This window comes from Mirounga angustirostris, unplaced genomic scaffold (genome assembly GCF_029215605.1).
Source record: "Mirounga angustirostris isolate CCGP_5_RB_7025 unplaced genomic scaffold, mMirAng1.0.hap1 SCAF_1, whole genome shotgun sequence".
In the NCBI taxonomy this organism is placed as follows: Eukaryota; Metazoa; Chordata; class Mammalia; order Carnivora; family Phocidae; genus Mirounga; species Mirounga angustirostris.
This window is the reverse complement of record NW_026991709.1, coordinates 210,795,811-210,813,064: the sequence shown is the minus strand read 5'-3', so window position 1 is coordinate 210,813,064 and position 17,254 is coordinate 210,795,811. Positions and strand designations below refer to the sequence as shown.

The following is a 17,254-nucleotide window of genomic DNA, read 5'->3' as shown; positions in this document are numbered from 1 at the left end:
CCTTTCAGACAAATGTACTTACACATAAAATTTTGAACACAACTTCAGGACATTAGGGACAAAAAAGTATACTCAGAAAATTCAGGGACAGAAAAGCCCACCTCTGGCCTCTGTGTTCTGGAGGATTCTGGAAGAGCTTGAGATTCATCCCAAAATGTAAAGAGTAACAACAATAGCAACAAATCTTGAAGGCCTGTGATGCATCAGAGATAGTGCATATCATGTCTCATTCTCCCCGTGATCCTGTGGGGTCAGCACGGTTCATCACCCATACTCAGGACATCTGGGTCCTAGCGCATCTAAGAAACTTTCTTAAGGTCTCAGCTAAAAAGAGAATAAGTCAGAATTCCTCACTAAAGGAATTGCTGCCTCACTAAAGAAGTTTGCAAAGCTCTGCAAAGTTAGTTGAAGACGTTAGTATTTTGGCAATGGGGCTTCGGTTAGGGAGTAGGCATGCATGTGCTAAAACAACATGATGAAGGTGTCTCTCTTGAAGAAAAAAAGATGTCCTGTCTCCAGCCTGAACCCTATGTCCTGCTAGAATGATTCTGGAGATCTCATGGTAGCGTAGATCAAGGGTTGACAAACTTTCTATAAAGGGCCAAATGGTAAATGTTTTTGTCTCTGAGGGCCATATGATCTTTGTGGCAATTACTCAATGTTGCCCTTGTGGTGGGAGAGCAGCCAATTCATAGACCATATATAAATGGATGGGTGTGGTTATGTTTCAATAAAGCTTTATTTACAAAAACAAGGGGTGGACTGGATTTGGACTGTGGGTCATCATTTGTAAAACTTGGAAGAGAACTTAAGTGTCAGAGCTTTTCTGCTCACTGAGTGTTGGCAATTGCTTGTTACATTTACTAGTTTTATGCTGCCAGGTCTTTGTTCAGGATAATTTATACTATCTTTGCCAACATAAGGCATGATTTAATAAAAAGTATTTGGGCAACACTGTACTTGATACATGGAAAATATTTAGTGTTGGCAGGTATTCTTGTAGTTAAATTACTACTTTTACTCTCTTTCTGATAGCAATCATTATTTGGGGGCACTATTTATTGAACCTTACCTCTTTGCCAGGAACCGTACTCAAAAACTACATACACATTATCTCATTTGATCTTTCCTACAAGATCTATCTATATGGGGAAAACTGAAAAAGTCTGATGAAAAAAATCAAAGAAGATTCAAATAAATGGGGAGATAGTCCATGTTCATGGATAGGAAGATTCAATATTGTCAAGAAGTCAGTCAGTTCCTCCCAAATTGATCTATAGATTCAATGCATTCACAACAACAATCTCAGAAAATTATTTTGTAGATATTGATAAACTGATTCTAATGTTTATATAGAGAAGCAAAAGATCCTAAGTAGCTAACACAATATTGAAGGAGAGGAATGAAGTCAGAGGACTGACCCTACCTGACTTCAAAACTTGGCATATAGGCACTGTAATCATGTAATCTTTTCAATACTTCCATTTGCCCCCACTTTACACTTAAGGAAACTGAGGCTTCGAGCATACAGCTTGGGTCAGATGAGGACCCATGTCTGATGGCACTAAAATCTAGGTTCTAAATGAAATGGTTCCCAGCACTGGTTGGATCTTGCTACAGGAGTCTGAATTCAAACTCTCTGCCCTCTGAGAGATAGGCAGCTCATTCATACCCTTCTCTCAACAGCTGCTGGCTCAAGCTCAATAAAGGGTTCATCTGGAGTTTCATGGGGCCAGTGGCAGTCATTATCTTGGTAAGTGACTAGTGATAGTTATTTATGGGTGTGTCTGCCCTGGGTTAGCCTAGCATGGAGTGCATTTCTTGCTGTGAAAATGGAAATGAAGTGAAGATAAGAAAATATAGCCTAATGTGATTAACTCCTCTTCCTAGAAATACTGTCTTCATATGTCTTTCCCTTGCTCCCTTACAGATTACTAAGGGAGCTGTGATATAATATAACTCTCTGCTGGGGATTCTTGTAAAAACCTATGTTTGTTCATTCAACAAACATTTAGCAAGTATCTACTCTGCACAGAGTGACATGTTCTCCTGTTTGCCAACAACTTTCTGATCACATCCATTGTCCTGGTATAGACATTAATAGTAATCTTTCACTTTCAAGGTATCTTGGTTTGAATGATACATTATATAATCACCCTAATCAAGCACCAAGTGCCCCAGGTCCATATACACACAATGTGCTGTATAAAATACCAGAGCATAACATCCTATGAAGCCAGTATCTTTTGGAAAAAGATACTTAGGTCCACCTCAAATTGGGTTTCATGACATGGTCTCAAAATAAAATTCCAAGTCAATATTTCATTCTGTGTCCACAGATAAACTTGGTGTTGTACTTCCAAATTCTGTGGATTTTGAGAAGCAAACTTTCCTCCCTCAATAAAGAAGTTTCTACCATTCAGGACACCAGGTAAGAAGGTCCCAGAATCAGTGGTATCCACAGATTTTTCCTACAAGGCTACTTTTCTTTATACCTGGGAAAGAAAAACCTATACAAAAATCTGATATAAAATTTCATGGTACTGGATAAAGGGTATGTGCAGTACAACTTCTAGAAGTAAAAACTATAATTTTCAGGTAGCTTAATGTACTCCTTGATCTCTTTATTCAAAAATATTCATTGGGTTCCTCCTTTGTGTAGCAAACTCTTCATCTGAAATTCATGCCAAGAGTATCAACATTATCCTCCCTCCCCCACCCCGCTAGTCCACCCACTTCTGGACTCCATTATCCTTGGTTGTAGAGACTCAGTTCTTACTATGCTGATCTAAATTATTAAAAATAACGATAAGAACAACTAACATTAACTAGGAACTTAGTAGATGTTTGGAGTTTACCAATATTCTTTTACTGAATGCTCATAACTTCAATCTATGTGGTGGGCACAACTACCATCCCCCCATTGATAAGAGGAGCAAGTGCTTATTTTACCCAAGCATGGGCAAAAATTTGCATTGGTGAGTCATGTGGACAAAACTTAAAGGAATATCTTTCCAATTTCAGACCCTGGCTTTGATCTCATCTACTTATCAGACCAAGCTAACATCTCTTTGCCTTAGTATTTTTAGTCTTGGAGGGTCACAGCTTCACCCTTCTTGGCGTTTCTTCATCTCTCTACACGTGTTGGATGAGTGCAGGCTCACTCCCCTGTGTGCATGCACACACACACACTCACACGTGTGATCTCTCCTAGACAGTTGCCACCAAGAATCCCATTCTGTTTTATAAAACACAATTTTCCTTTGAAGAAACACAACAGCACGTTCTATTCTGAAGTCATGATATCATCATCAACACATTTTCAATACAAATTTCTAGAAGGCACTTCCACACATCTTCCAATAGATCCAGGTAAAAGACTTGCAGATAAATCACTTCCAAGAATAGGAGAAAGCATTATTCTCAGAAGCAGCCATGGCAAACATGGGTTCTGCCTCATCTTCGAGTTGTATTTCTTTGCATAGATCACTTAAGCACATGGGGTTGATGTGAAGTTTAAATCAGGTAATATGTGCAAAGCATTTAGCACAGCACCTAACACATAGTGATGAATGATACTTATTATTGTTCCCGTTCCTTTTCAGAGTCATGACATTTAAAGCCATTGCTCAGCTATTTATCCTGGGCTGTTCTTGGGGCCTTGGCCTTTTTATGGTTGAAGAGGTCGGGAAAGTGATCGGATCAGTCATTGCATACACATTCACCGTCATCAATGTCCTTCAGGGTGTTTTGCTCTTTGTGGTACACTGTCTCCTTAATCGCCAGGTAAGGCTAATTATTTTGTTTCTCAACAGCCAACTCTCAAAGTCTTATTGAATGGTTGTTCCCATTCTCACCTTTCTCTGACATTTCATATTTGTATTTGGGGTTTCCTTATTCTGAAAGGAGGGTTTAGGTGATGATTTGATATGCTGTGTGCTCTGGGTTTCACTAGCATCTGACTAACCTTCACATTCCAACCTATCTCTTAAGAGTATGCCTTTGTCACCTGGGGATGACACATCAAAATACCATAGACTGTGTGGCTTGGGCAACAGAAATTTCTCGTATAATTCTAGAGGCTGGAAATCTGAGTTCAGAGTTCCTGTGCAGTTGGGTTCTTGTGAGATCTCTGTTCTTTTTTGCAGATGGCCACCTTCTTGCTCTACCCTTACATGGGAAAGAGAAGGAGAGAGCTTTTATGCCTCTTCTTATCAGGACACTAATCCTATTGGATCAGGGCTCCACCCTTGTGGCCTCATTTAATCTTAACTGCTTCTATAAAGGCCATCATGTCTTCAAATACAGTCATACTGGGAAGTTAGGGCTTTAACATGTGAAGTTTGAGGATACATAGTTCAGTCCATAGCAGAACATGTATCAGTCAGCATAAGGGAGATTATGATTCAGTAACTTATAGCCACCACCCTCTAATTTCAGTGGTTTATAACAATAAAGGTTTATTTCTTGCTCATGCTACATAGCCATGGCTTGATCTACATTGTCTTCACTCTGGGATATAGGTTGAATAAGGTCAGCCCTTATTTAGAACACTGGTATTCTTATGGCCAAGGGAAGGGAGATCCTGGCAAAGTGAGCTTAATTAGCTCTCTTTCATTGGGTGGAGCAAGTTCCTTGGCCATACCTGAGTTCACCAGAAAGAGGATACAGAAGCCTCTTATAGTGAGGTGCACTTTATGGAGGGACACTGGAATATTTGACTTACTATGCCAAAAACAGAGTGACTTCAGCTCTAATGTAGGTTTTCCACTGAGTAGGTTGCTGTGTGACCTTAGCCAGCCATCTTACCCTCTCTGAGCCTCAATCTTCTCACCTGTGTTCGTGGCAATACCTGCCTCACAGGATTAAGAATTAAAAGAGATATTGCGGGGGGGGGGGGGCAAGATGGCAACAGAGTAGGGGACCTTGTTCCATCTGGTCTCTCAAAGTTAGATGGATATTTATCAAACCATTCTGAACACACATGAATTCAACCTGAGATGTAAGAAGATTTATCTGGATCTCTACAAGCAGAAAAAGGACTACTTTTTGCAAAGTAGGAGGTGCAGAACCTTGAAGCTTTGGGGGAAATATCAGAAGATAAACAGAGGGGGAATGGACCCTCCATAAGCTAACCCCTGGAAAGTGATATAACACTGGAGCAAAAAATGAGGACCCTTAGAAATCTGCTCCAGTGAGAGACATCCCTTTCTGAAAAGGGCACAGGGGATGAATAGGGCAGAATTCTAGGTGGATCATTGTGTCTCAGAATTCCAGGAGACTCAGAAAGTATGGGGGAGTCTGACCAGTAGAGTGCCCAAGCAGTGGAGCGAGGAGAGTGGTTATGGTCAATGAGCCCAGAGGGACTCTCAGATCCAGTCACCATAAACTGCCAGCTGGCTTGTAGCGAGACCACTCTCTTCCTGACCACCCTGAAAAGGACTAGAAGGTGCAGGCTATTTAACATCTCAGGTGAGATATAAAACGGCTTGTGCCCATGACTGGACAACAGCTCTCAGGGTAGTGTGGCCCATGAAAGAATACTGGGGAGGCACCCAGCCATGAACTGGGAGCCACGGAAGAGGGTGCATGCACAAGCCCACAGCCACTAGCAATTGCTAAGTCACAAAGCGCACAGATGCTCTCAGGTCCCCAGAACTCCCCTGGGAGAGTTGCGGAGGGTGGGAATAGCACGAGTCTGTGGAGTTTGGTACACACAGAAGTGGAGATGGTTTGACCTGGCAGGTTTATTGAAGAAAGGGGACAGCGAACTTGTGGCTCTGGGCCAGAGATTCCTGAATGGCCATATTTGCTCTGACCCTCTAAAGAGAAGCCGAAACCCACCAGGGAACAAAAGCCACACAAATGACCAGCTCACATTAAGCCCATCCCCCTGACAAGGGGTGGGGCATTCCACCCAGGCAAAGACACCTGAGAAGCCAAGCAGCAGGCCCCTCCCCCAGAAGATAGACTGGAAGAACAGGTGAATGATAAGCTTATTTCCCAAAGGACTGTAAAACTCCAGTGCCAGGAGGAAAATAATATAGGAAGCTCCAGATTCTCTCATGAAGCATTTATACTTCAGGCTAAAATTTTACGTTTCTTTTTTGTTTCTTTTCTTTTTCTTTCTTTTTTTGTTTTACCCTGTTCATGTTTCAAATAGATTCTTATTTCCCAAGTTATGTTTTAGGCTGCTTTTTAACTTTTATTTGTTCACTTCTACGTTTTATAGACTATTCCCCATACTAGTCCATTTTTCACTCTATTCAATTTTATCTTGATAAATATATAAGTTCTGATTTCTTTGCAATTTTGGGATATAGTATCTTCAAACACACAGACCAAAAATCAATCAGGAACAGGCAGATAACCCTGCTTTGTCCACCCTGAGAGATTATAAGCTCTCCCCCACCTTTTTTTATTGTTTTGGATCATCTTGGCTTTGTTTGCATATCTGTGGTAGCTTCCGACCACTTTGGATTTTTTTTAGGGTGCATTTCGCTTGGGTGGTGGTTGATATTTTGGACTCTGTTCATTCACTCAACCATCCCTCTACAGAATGACTAGGAGGAGGAACTCTCAACAAAGAAAAAAACCTGAGACAATGTCCTCTGCCACAGAACTAATGGATATGGAAATAAGCAAGATGTCAGAGATAGAATTCAGGATAGCAATAATGAAGTCAATAGCTAGGCTTGAAAAAAAGCATTAGTGACAATATAGAATCTCTAAGGGAAGAAATGAGATGTAATTAGGCCAAACTTAAAAATGCTATGACTGAGATGCAGTCTAAACTGGATAGTCTAACAGCCAGAGTAAATGAGGCAGAATAGAGAATAGTGATCTAGAAGATAAGCTGATGGAAAGAAAGGAAGTCGAGGAAGACAGAGATAGGCAGCTAGCAGCCTATGAAAATAGAGAGATTAATGATACCATGAAATGTTCCAATGTCAGAATTATTGGGATCCCTGAGAGGGTGGAGAGAGAGAGGGCTAGAAGGTATATTTGAACAAATCATACCTGAGAACATCCCTAATCTGGGGAAGGAAACAACCATTCAAGTCCAAGAGGCAGAGAGGACCCCTACCAAAATCAATAAAAATAGATCAACACCCTGACATATAATAGTGAAGCTTGCAAATCTTACAGCTAAAGAAACTATCCTGAGAACAGTTAAGGGGAAGGAGGTTCCTTACATATGAACAGAACATCAGAATAACATCAGACCTATCAGCAGAGACCTGGCAAGCCAGAAAGGGCTGGCAAGACATATTCAGGTTACCAAATGAGAAGAATATGCAGCCAACAATATTTCATCCAACAAGGCTGTCATTCAGAATGGATGGAGAGGGGCACCTGGGTGGCTCAGTCATTAAGTGCCTGCCTTCGGCTTGGATCATGATCCCAGGGTCCTGGGATCAAGCCCTGCATCAGGCTCCCTGCTCCGCAGGAAGCCTGCTTCTCCCTCTCCCTCTCCCACTCCCCCTGCTTGTGTTCCTGCTCTCACTATCTTTCTCTCTGTCAAATAAATAAATAAAATATTTTTAAAAAGAATGGATGGAGAGATAAAGAACTTCCAGGACAGGCAGAAAATGAAAGAATATGTGACCACCAAGCCAGCCCTGCAAGAAATATTAAGGGGGATTTGGTAAGCAAAGAGAGACCCCAAGTGTAATATAGACCAGAAATTAACAAGACAATCTACAGAAACAAGGACTTTACAGGCAATACAATAGCATTAAATTCATATCTTTCAATAGTTACTCTCAATGTAAATAGGCTGAATGCTCCCATAAAAAGACACAGGATTTCAGATTGGATAAAAAAGCAGGACCCATCCATATTCTGTCTACAAGAGACTCGTTTTGAACCTAAAGAAACATCCAGACTGAAAGTGAGGGGACGGAGAACCATTTACCATGCCAACGGACCTCAAAAGAAAGCTGGGGTAACAATCGTCATAACAGACAAATTAGATTTTTTTTTATTATTATTATGTTATGTTAGTCACCATATAATACATCATTAGTTTTTGATGTGGTGATCCATGATTCATTGTTTTCCTATAACACCCAGTGCTTCAAATTAGATTTTAAACCAAAGACTGTAGTAAGAGATGTAGAGGGACACTATATCATACTTAAAGGGTCTATCCAACAAGATCTAGCAATTGTAAATATCTATGCCCCCAACATGGGAGCAGCCAATTATATAAAACAACTAATAACCAAAAAAAGAAACATATTGAAAATAATACATTAATAGTAGGAGACTTCAACACTCGATTCACAGCAATGGACAGATAATCTAAGCTGAAGATCAACAAAAAAAACAAGAGCTTTGAATGACACATTGGACCAGATGGACTTCATAGATATATACAGAACATTCCATCCCAAAACAACAGAATACTCATTCTTCTCAAGTGCACATTGAACATTCTCCAGAATAGACCACATACTGGGTCACAAATCAAGTCTCAACCAATACCAAAAGATTGAGATTATTCCCTGCATATTTTCAGAACACAATGCTTTGAAACTGGAATTCAACCACCAGAAAAAAATTTGGAAGGAACTCGAACTGTTGGAGGTTAAAAAGCATCCTACTAAAGAATGAATGGGCCAACCAGGAAATTAAAGAAGAACATAAACAATTCATGGAAACCAATGAGAATGAAAACACATCGGTCCAAAACCTATGGGATACTGCAAAGGTGGTCCGAAGGGGGAAATACATAGCCATCCAAGCCTCTCTCAAAAAATTAGGAAAATCCCAAATGCACAAGCTAACCTTACACCTAAAGGACCAGGAGAAAGAACAGCAAATAAAGCCTAAACCAAGGAGGAGAAGAGAAATAATAAAGATTAGAGCAGAAATCAATGAAATAGAAACTAGAACAGTAGAACAAATCAATGAAACTAGAAACTGGTTCTTTGAAAGAATTAATAAGATCGATAAACCTCTGGCCAGACTTATCCAAAAGAAAAGAGAAAGGACCCAAATTAATAAAATCATGAATGAAAGGGGAGAAATCATGACAAATACCAAGGAAATAGAGACAATTATTAGAACTTATTAACAGCAGCTATATGCCAACAAACTAGGCAATCTGGAAGAAATGGATGCATTCCTAGAAACTTATAAACTACCAAACTGAAACAGGAAGAAATAGACAATCTGAACAGACCCATAACCAGCAAGGAAATTGAAACAGTAATCAAAAACCTCCCAAAACACAAGAGTCCAGGGCCAGATGGCTTCCCAGGGGAATTCTGCCAAACATTTAAAGAAGAAATCATGGATACCAACCCTTTATCTGTAGTGTCATTTGCAAATATCTTCTCCCATTCTGTGGGAGTTTGTCTCTTTGTTTTGTTGATTGTTTCCTTTGCTGTGCAGATGCTTTTTATCTTGATGAAGTCCCAAAAGTTCATTTTTGCTTTTGTTTCCCTTGCCTTTGGAGGCATGTTTTGAAAGAAGTTGCTGTGGCCAACGTTGAAAAGGTAACTACCTATGTTCTCCTCTAGGATTTTGATGGATTCCTGTCTCACATTGAGGTCTTTCATCCATTTTGAGTTTGTCTTTCTGTGTGGTCATGCCATTGTTGTTTAACATAGTACTAGAAGCCCTAGCATCAGCAATCAGACAACAAAAAGAAATAAAAGGCACCCAAATTGGCAAAGAAGAAGTCAAACTCTCACTCTTCACAGATGATATGATACTTTATGTGGAAAACCCAAAAGACTCCACCCCTAAATTACTAGAACTCATATAGCAATTCAGCAATGTGACAGGATACAAAATCAATGCACAGAAATCAGTGGCATTTTTATAGACTAACAATGTAACTGAAGAAAGAAATTAAGGAATTGATTCCATTTATAATAGCACCAAAAACCATAAGATACCAAGGAATAAATCTAACTAAAGAGGTAAAGGAGCTATACTCTAGAAACTACAGAACACTTATGAAAGAAATTGAGGAAGACACAAAGAGATGGAAAAACATTCCATGCTCTGGGATTGGAAGAACAAATATAGTTAAAATGTCTTGCTGCCCAGAGCAACCACACTTTCAATGCAATCCTTATCAAAATACCATCAACATTTTTCACAGAGCTGGAACAAACAATCCTAAAATTTGTATGGAACCAGAAAAGACCCTGAATCACCCCAAGAAAATGTTGAAAAATAAAAACAAAGCTGGGGGCATCACAATGCCTGACTTCAAGCTATATTACAAAGTTGTGATCATAAGACAGCATAGTATTGGCACAAAAACAGACACATAGATTAATGGAACAGAATAGAGATCCCAGAAATGGACCCTCAACTCTATGGTCAACTAATCTTCAACAAAGCAGGAAAGAACATCCAGTGGAAAAAAGACAGTCTCCTCAATAAATGGTGCTGGGAAAATTGGACAGCCACATGCAGAAGCATGAAACTAGATCATTTTCTTACACCATACCCAAAGATAAACTCAGAATAAATGAAAGACCTCAATGTGAGACAGGAATCCATCAAAATTCTAGAGGAGAACAGAGGAAGTAACCTCTTTGACATTGGACACAGTGACTTCTTTCAAAACACGTCTCCAAAGGCAAGGGAAACAAAAGCAAAAATGACCTTTGGGGACTTCATCAAGATAAAAAGCTTCTGCACAGCAAAGGAAACAGTCAACAAAACTAAGAGGCAACCCACAGAATGGGAGAAGATATCTGCAAATGTCATTACAGATAAAGGTCTGGTATCCAAGATCTTTAAAGATCTTCTCAAATTCAACTCCTAAAAAACAAAGAATCCAGTCAAGAAATGGGCAGAAGACATGAACAGACACTTCTCCAAAGAAGAAATATAAATTGTCAACAAACACATGAAAAAATGCTCAACGTCACTAGCTATCAGGGAAATACAAATCAAAAGCACAATGAGATACCACCTTACACCAGTTAGAATGGCTAAAATTAACAAGACAGGAAACAATAAATGTTGGCGAGGATGTGGAGAAAGGGGAACTCTCTTACACTGTTGGTGGGAATGCAAGCTGGTGAGCCACTCTGGAAAACAGCATGGAGGTTTTTCAAAAAGTTAAAAATAGAGCTACCCTATGACTCAGCGATTGCACTACTAGGTGTTTACCGCAAAGATACAGGATGTAGTGAAAAGAAGGGCACATGCACCCCAATATTCATAGTAGCAATGTCCACAATAGCCAAACTGTGGAAGGAGGGGAGATGTCCTTCAACAGATGAATGGATAAAGATGTGGTTCATATATACAAAGAATATTACTCAGCCATCCTAAAGGTTGAATACCCACCATTCACTTTGAGATGGATGGAACTGGAGGGGATTATGTTAAGTGAAATAAGTCAAGCAGAGAAAGAGAATTATCGTATGTTTTCACTCATATGTGGAACATAAGGAATATCATGGAGGACCACAGGGGAAGGGAGGGGAAACTGAATGGAAAGAAATCAGAGAGGGAGACAAACCATGAGAGACTCTGGACTCCGAGAAACAAACTGAGGGTTACAGAAGGGACAGTGTGGGAGAATGGGGTGACCAGGTGATGGGTATTAGGAGGGCATGTGTTGGGATGAGCACTGGGTGTTATATACAACTAATGAATCATTGTACACTACATCAAAAACTAATTATGTACTATATGCTGGCTAATTGAACATAATAATAAAAAAATTAAGAAAGAAAGAAAGTTAAAAAAGAAAAAAAAGAGATAATGCAATATGAATCTCCTAGTGCAGTCCTTGGCATACATTAAGTTCTTGTAAGGGTCATCTTCTTGTATTTTTACTCCTTTTAGATGATTGGAAACAGTTTTCCTGGCTTTTCTCGCTTTGCTATTGGGCAGGACTACCAACCATTAAGATGCTGGAGACAAAGACAGCTGCATAACACTTCATTTATTTCTCTTTCATCTCCTAGTGCCTTCTTAATTGTTGGTATCCTCACACCCAGAAGTACAGTACAACTTAAGTGTCTTTGTGAAATAATGTTGAATATTAAATATTTAAATATCTTTTTATAACATGTTAAGCAGGTTTCAGGAAGGAATCCATGCAATCACAGGGAGTGGTTCAGCATAGCAGTTAGTGTCGGGGCTCTGGTGTGAGAATGATGAGGTGCTGAATGCTGGCTGTATGACCTTGAATAAGTCCATTTACTTCCAACAGCTTCAGCTTCTTTATCTTTAATTGGGGGTAACAGAAGAACCTTCCTCACTTGGTTTATGTAGGATGAAATTATATATTGGGTAAAATAAAGTGTACTGGAGATTGCGAGTGTTCAATAAATGTCGACTTTCATTGTTATAATCACCACCACCACCACCATCATCTGCACTGTCATCATTATGACCATCATCACTTCCATGATAAACATCACCTTCTCCTTCCTCCTCTTCATTGTCAGAATCATCATCACCACCACCACTCTATAGACTCTAAAGAGACTTTGTGATGCCTGACATTTAGTAAATACATTTAGTAAATACATTCAGCAAAAGTTGAATTTTAGAATGAACCTAGAAGAGGATGTCCAAGACTATACAGGAAACCAATGAGAGGGTAGTCATGGGGCTTGGCATGTATATCTTTAACCTCCTATTCAGTATCCTTTCTCCCTAAGCAAGCTCCTGATGTGACACAAACCTCTATACTCCTCAGGTGCGAATGGAATACAAGAAGTGGTTTAGTGGGATCTGGAAAGGGTTTGAAACTGAAAGTATTGAGGTAACACATTCTACGACCCAAACCAAAACGGTAAGACCAACTTCTCTACAATGCTGTGTACTGGCTGAACCCAACATCTTGTACTGCCAGGAGTTTCCTGGTCTCTTGATCTGAAGGAAAAGAGAAATTACATTACTTCCTCCATTATGCTGGTGCTTTCTGGTTTTTGAGGCCAAAATCAGTGGAACACTTCCCTTCCCTTCCTTCTTCCTTTCTTCCTCCCTTCCTTCTTCCTTCCTTCCTCCCTTCCTTCCTTTCTCTCCCTCTCTCTCTCCAGTCTTTCCATAAACATCCAAATGATATTTATCAAGAAACTTAAATTTATTTAACAATGTTCATTTAACAAATATTTACTGAGTAGCCAGTACATGCCAGATGCTGTTTTAGGTGCTGGGGAAACAGCAGAAGATACACTGACAAAAATCCTTGCCCTCACAGAACTAATATTCTGGTTGGGGGAGGCTGAGAATAAACCCCCAAACATGGATTATACAGTATTTCACAAAGTGATGTGGGCTATGGAAAAATACAGAGCAGTGAAGAGAAATCAGGACTCATGAGGTGGGGGGAGTTTGGTTTCCAGTACGGTGGCCACTGACAATCTTTCACTGTCTATCACCACCTTCTATTTTAATTCTCTGCATGATGTGCCTCTCTGTATGACACTTGTTTTATTCTGAAAAATATGAAAGTGTTTACGTTTGGTCAATCTCTACCTCCTGAAGTTTCAGTGCTGTGGTTACTATGATTTTCCTTCTACCTAGAGCAATGCCTGGCCCACAAAAGATGCTCACTTAACTTGTTGAGTGTCTAAGGTCCTTGTTTATAGATGAGAACTCAGACTGGGAAAGTCCACATAATTGGCCTGAAGCTACTCAGCTGGGTACAGGGGTTCAGACTCAGGTCTGTTTTCCTCTGAAAGTTGACAACATTCCTTGGTTGTCACCAGAGTTGTTTGTCACTGCAGATCGTCAACAACTTTTGGGACCAGCTTCCTGGGACATGCACTTTCAGACCGAGGACAATTCTGTTTACTGGCTGCTGACTGTGTCCTAACAGTATATGCCACTGATTCACCCCTTGGCTGAAATCACCAGCAGTCAAAGGTTATGCCAACCTGAACTGTGTAAAGGAACTGTCCCAACACATGTGGTCTCCAAAAGCATGTTGCATAGTGGAACCCATTGCATGGATTCTGGGGCTCACCAGATTTGAGTTTGAATCTTGATTCTTTCAGGTTCCAGCTGGTAGATGCTGGGCAAGGAGCTTAACCTCCCTGAGCCTCAATTCATTCATCATTGAAATGTCTGGTTGACTGAGTAACAAAACAATGTACATGAAAGCACTTTGCTCTATTCTGAACAATGTCAACACTACTTGTATGAACACCACATTATCAAGAGTCAACTATATAGAAGGCCCCAAACAGTGATCCTATCCTCTTATCTTTGGACAACATTTTACATTCTAAAATGCACATATTCAGGGCTCAGCATCCCAATCTTGATTTCAGCTCAGGTCATGATCTCAGGGTTGTGAGATCCAGCCCCACCTCGGGCTCCGAGCTAAGCGTGGAGTTTGCTTGAGATTCTCTCCTCCCTCCCTCTCTCTGCCCCTCCCCCAACTCGTTCTCACACTCTCTCTAAAAAATTAAATATGTAAAAATAAAAAACAAAAAGTGGATATTCAACCTTACAGGCTTCATTGATCCTCTGTAGCATTTAGTGATCCTTCATTGTTTGAATGGAGCCAACGTGCCTGAGTTCGAGTCCCAACTCCACCACTTCCAGGCTGCATGAGCCTGTGCTAGCCATTTACTGTCTCTAAGCCTCAGGACTTCAGCTGTATGATGAGGATGGTGATAGGATCTATCTCATCATGAGAAGAAAGCAAGGTTATATGTGTTAAGAGCTTAGAATGCTGCTTGGCACACAGCGAACAAACACCCTGAAAATGTTTGTGAAAAGATCAGATAAATAAAAAGACCATCATAGATGGTGTTTGGGGGAGGAAAGACTGTAAAGTCAGGTATTAAGATATTAGTCAGATCTTAATGAACTTTGGATCTTAGAGAAATTCTGGCTTGTCATTTCCTGAGGTGTTAATTTCTTTTCAGCTTGTTCTACATATTATCTCTCCAAATAGGAGGAACCAGGGACGTCATCAGAAGTCTTTCCCAGAAGAGATGCTCCTTCTGTGCAACCTCAGCATCAGACTCCTATCTCTGCTTTTTGGCTAAGAACATAAAACTGAGCTGCTTCTGGACAGCGCCCCCCTGTGGTCACACGTGGATTGGACAAATGCCACCATCTGTATCTTCCTCCTGAAAGCAGTTCTGAGGCCTTACTCTATTGGCTTCTAGGTCCTTAGAAAGAAGGGGTCATGGGGAGACCTCTGAGACCCATACCCAGTATTGTTTATCACATGCCATTAAATGTTCAGGGAATAATTTTTAATAATGAAGGAAATAAGGGGATTTTCTTCTTCCAGCTATTGCTACCTTGCCCAGGATTTATTGGCCAACATCTAGATTCACCTGGCAGGTTTCTCTCTCTGGGCATTTGGTGTTGCATTTTATGCTCCTGAAGATTTTGCAAACTCGACACTTTCAGAATTCAGTAATTCCCATATGAATAAGTATTTAAAAAGGGGGGTTGCATTCTTGCAATGCAAAATTCCACCACCATCCATCTTAGGAGCACGTTGTCAACAGGAAGGGTCTTGTGGCCAGGAGACCAGCACCAACTCCTTTGTTTGATGACTTTCAAACTTACTCATTTATTGGGTTAATTTTGTTTTCTTAGTGTCATCTGGAAATGCTCCCAAACCAACAGCATGAAGGTCACAGCAGTTGTTTGGCCTTATTTGTTTTCTTTTAATATTTCTAATTTCTTTTTCAAAGTAATTGGATTCTAGGAATGTTTTTCAGCACTGGAATTAATAAATGCATGGCTAACTTTGTTACCAGAAGGTATTTTAAAACCAATTTTACATGATAACAGCAGGAAAGGTAAAAATAGGAGCAAAGAGTTGCCAGATTCATTTGAAGAGATTTCATGTGCAGTTTTTAGGTGGTGGACCAAAGACTGTGTCCCTTTTCTGCTTAATCAGCTCAAGTGTCTCTTCCACATGGCAGCAATGCAACAAGAGTATATGATTCACTCCATCTGCTAGCCTTAAAATATTGTTATTCCTTTTGAACAGTAAAAATTTTGGGAGATTCACATGCTTTCAAAAGGTATGCCTGCCGTGTTAATTTTTATATCTGCAATTTCAAATTTGCACAAATAAAACTTGCAGGAAATGCAACCTTCCTGGGCAGTTGACAAATCCTTGCACTTAAGTCCCACAAGTGCTGCTGCTGTTTTTGTGTTCAAGGCAGTTGCAAGAAGAGGATAAACCAGCCAAATGTTCTAGGTGCTGTGCACTTGGACCTCTCTATTCAATATTTTTCCTCCCCTCCCAACATGAAGTCTGCTTTCTTTCTCTTTTCTGCCTCTCTCACTCCTTTGCTTTCTTTAAGAAGTAGCTTCTTCATCCTTCAAGAAACTTTTCTTCTTCTAGCTCTCAGAAATCCATCTCCTTTACTCACTCTATTATCATCCGTATGACTTGACTTACCCTGTATTTTGTGTGCTATTGCACATGATGTGTGTGCTTGTAAATCATGCCTGCTTGGATCATAAACTTCTGGAAGGTCAGAATGATAAATGTCTTAATGATAAATTAAAAAGGTGGTAAGTGAAATGTTCCTTGCCTCCACTTAGAGCATTACTTCTCAAGGTCTGCACTATTGACATTTTGGGTTTTATAATTCTTGGTTGTGGGCGGCTATCCTTTGCATTGCCGGATGTTGAGCAGCATCCCTGGCCTCTACCAGTTAGATGCCAGTAACCACCCCACCCCACACACCCATTGCAACAATCAAAAATGTCTCCAGACATTGTCACCTGGGGATAGAAATGATCCTGTTGAGAATTTACTGGTCTAAGCATTAGTTCATAGTGAACAGGCAACTGCTGAAGAAGTCCTTTGTGGTCAACCAGCTTGTTCCAGGAAATGAATAATCAAACAGAAGCCAGAATGTGGTTGCTAGGTGCCTACTCTATACTTAGAGGTGGTAGTATGTGTGGGGAACGCCTCTTGTGTTGTCTGCCCAGTTCTTCTTTTCTGGGAACTGCCCACCCCACTGAGGTAGAAGCAAAATCCACTTCTGCTTCTATGCAACATGCACTTTTGCTTAGAGGGCCCATGCTTGGGTTAGTGCCCCAGAGGAGAGAAAATAAAACTAAGGGACTCCAAGATGGGATCTCTTAAGATTTTCTTTTATTGCATCAGAGAATACTTTGAGAGCCTGATTTTGAAAAAGTGACTCCTCTCCCTGCAAAAACACATATAGGCAGCAATCAATCAGAGATGCTTTTATTTGCAAGTAATAGAAACCTAACTGACCTGCTTTGCTGTTCCAACTGTGGCCTGATAATCAGTAGCATAGTG

The 17,254-nt window shown here is 40.3% G+C and overlaps 1 protein-coding gene across 2 annotated transcripts in view; it reads left to right on the top strand.

Moving 5' to 3' along the window:
• The window catches only part of LOC123863083 (adhesion G protein-coupled receptor E4-like), a 54,663-nt gene extending 37,980 nt beyond the window's left edge, over positions 1-16,683 (top strand). For both annotated transcript variants that reach the window (XM_064572254.1, XM_064572250.1), the window contains 5 exons: positions 1,687-1,753; positions 2,340-2,431; positions 3,606-3,786; positions 12,692-12,787; positions 14,903-16,683. In XM_064572254.1, coding sequence (XP_064428324.1) covers positions 1,687-1,753; positions 2,340-2,431; positions 3,606-3,786; positions 12,692-12,787; positions 14,903-15,004 — 538 coding nt within the window. In that variant the 3' untranslated portion in view covers positions 15,005-16,683. The remainder of the gene's footprint in view (positions 1-1,686; positions 1,754-2,339; positions 2,432-3,605; positions 3,787-12,691; positions 12,788-14,902) is intronic.
• The last annotated feature ends 571 nt before the right edge of the window (positions 16,684-17,254 follow it).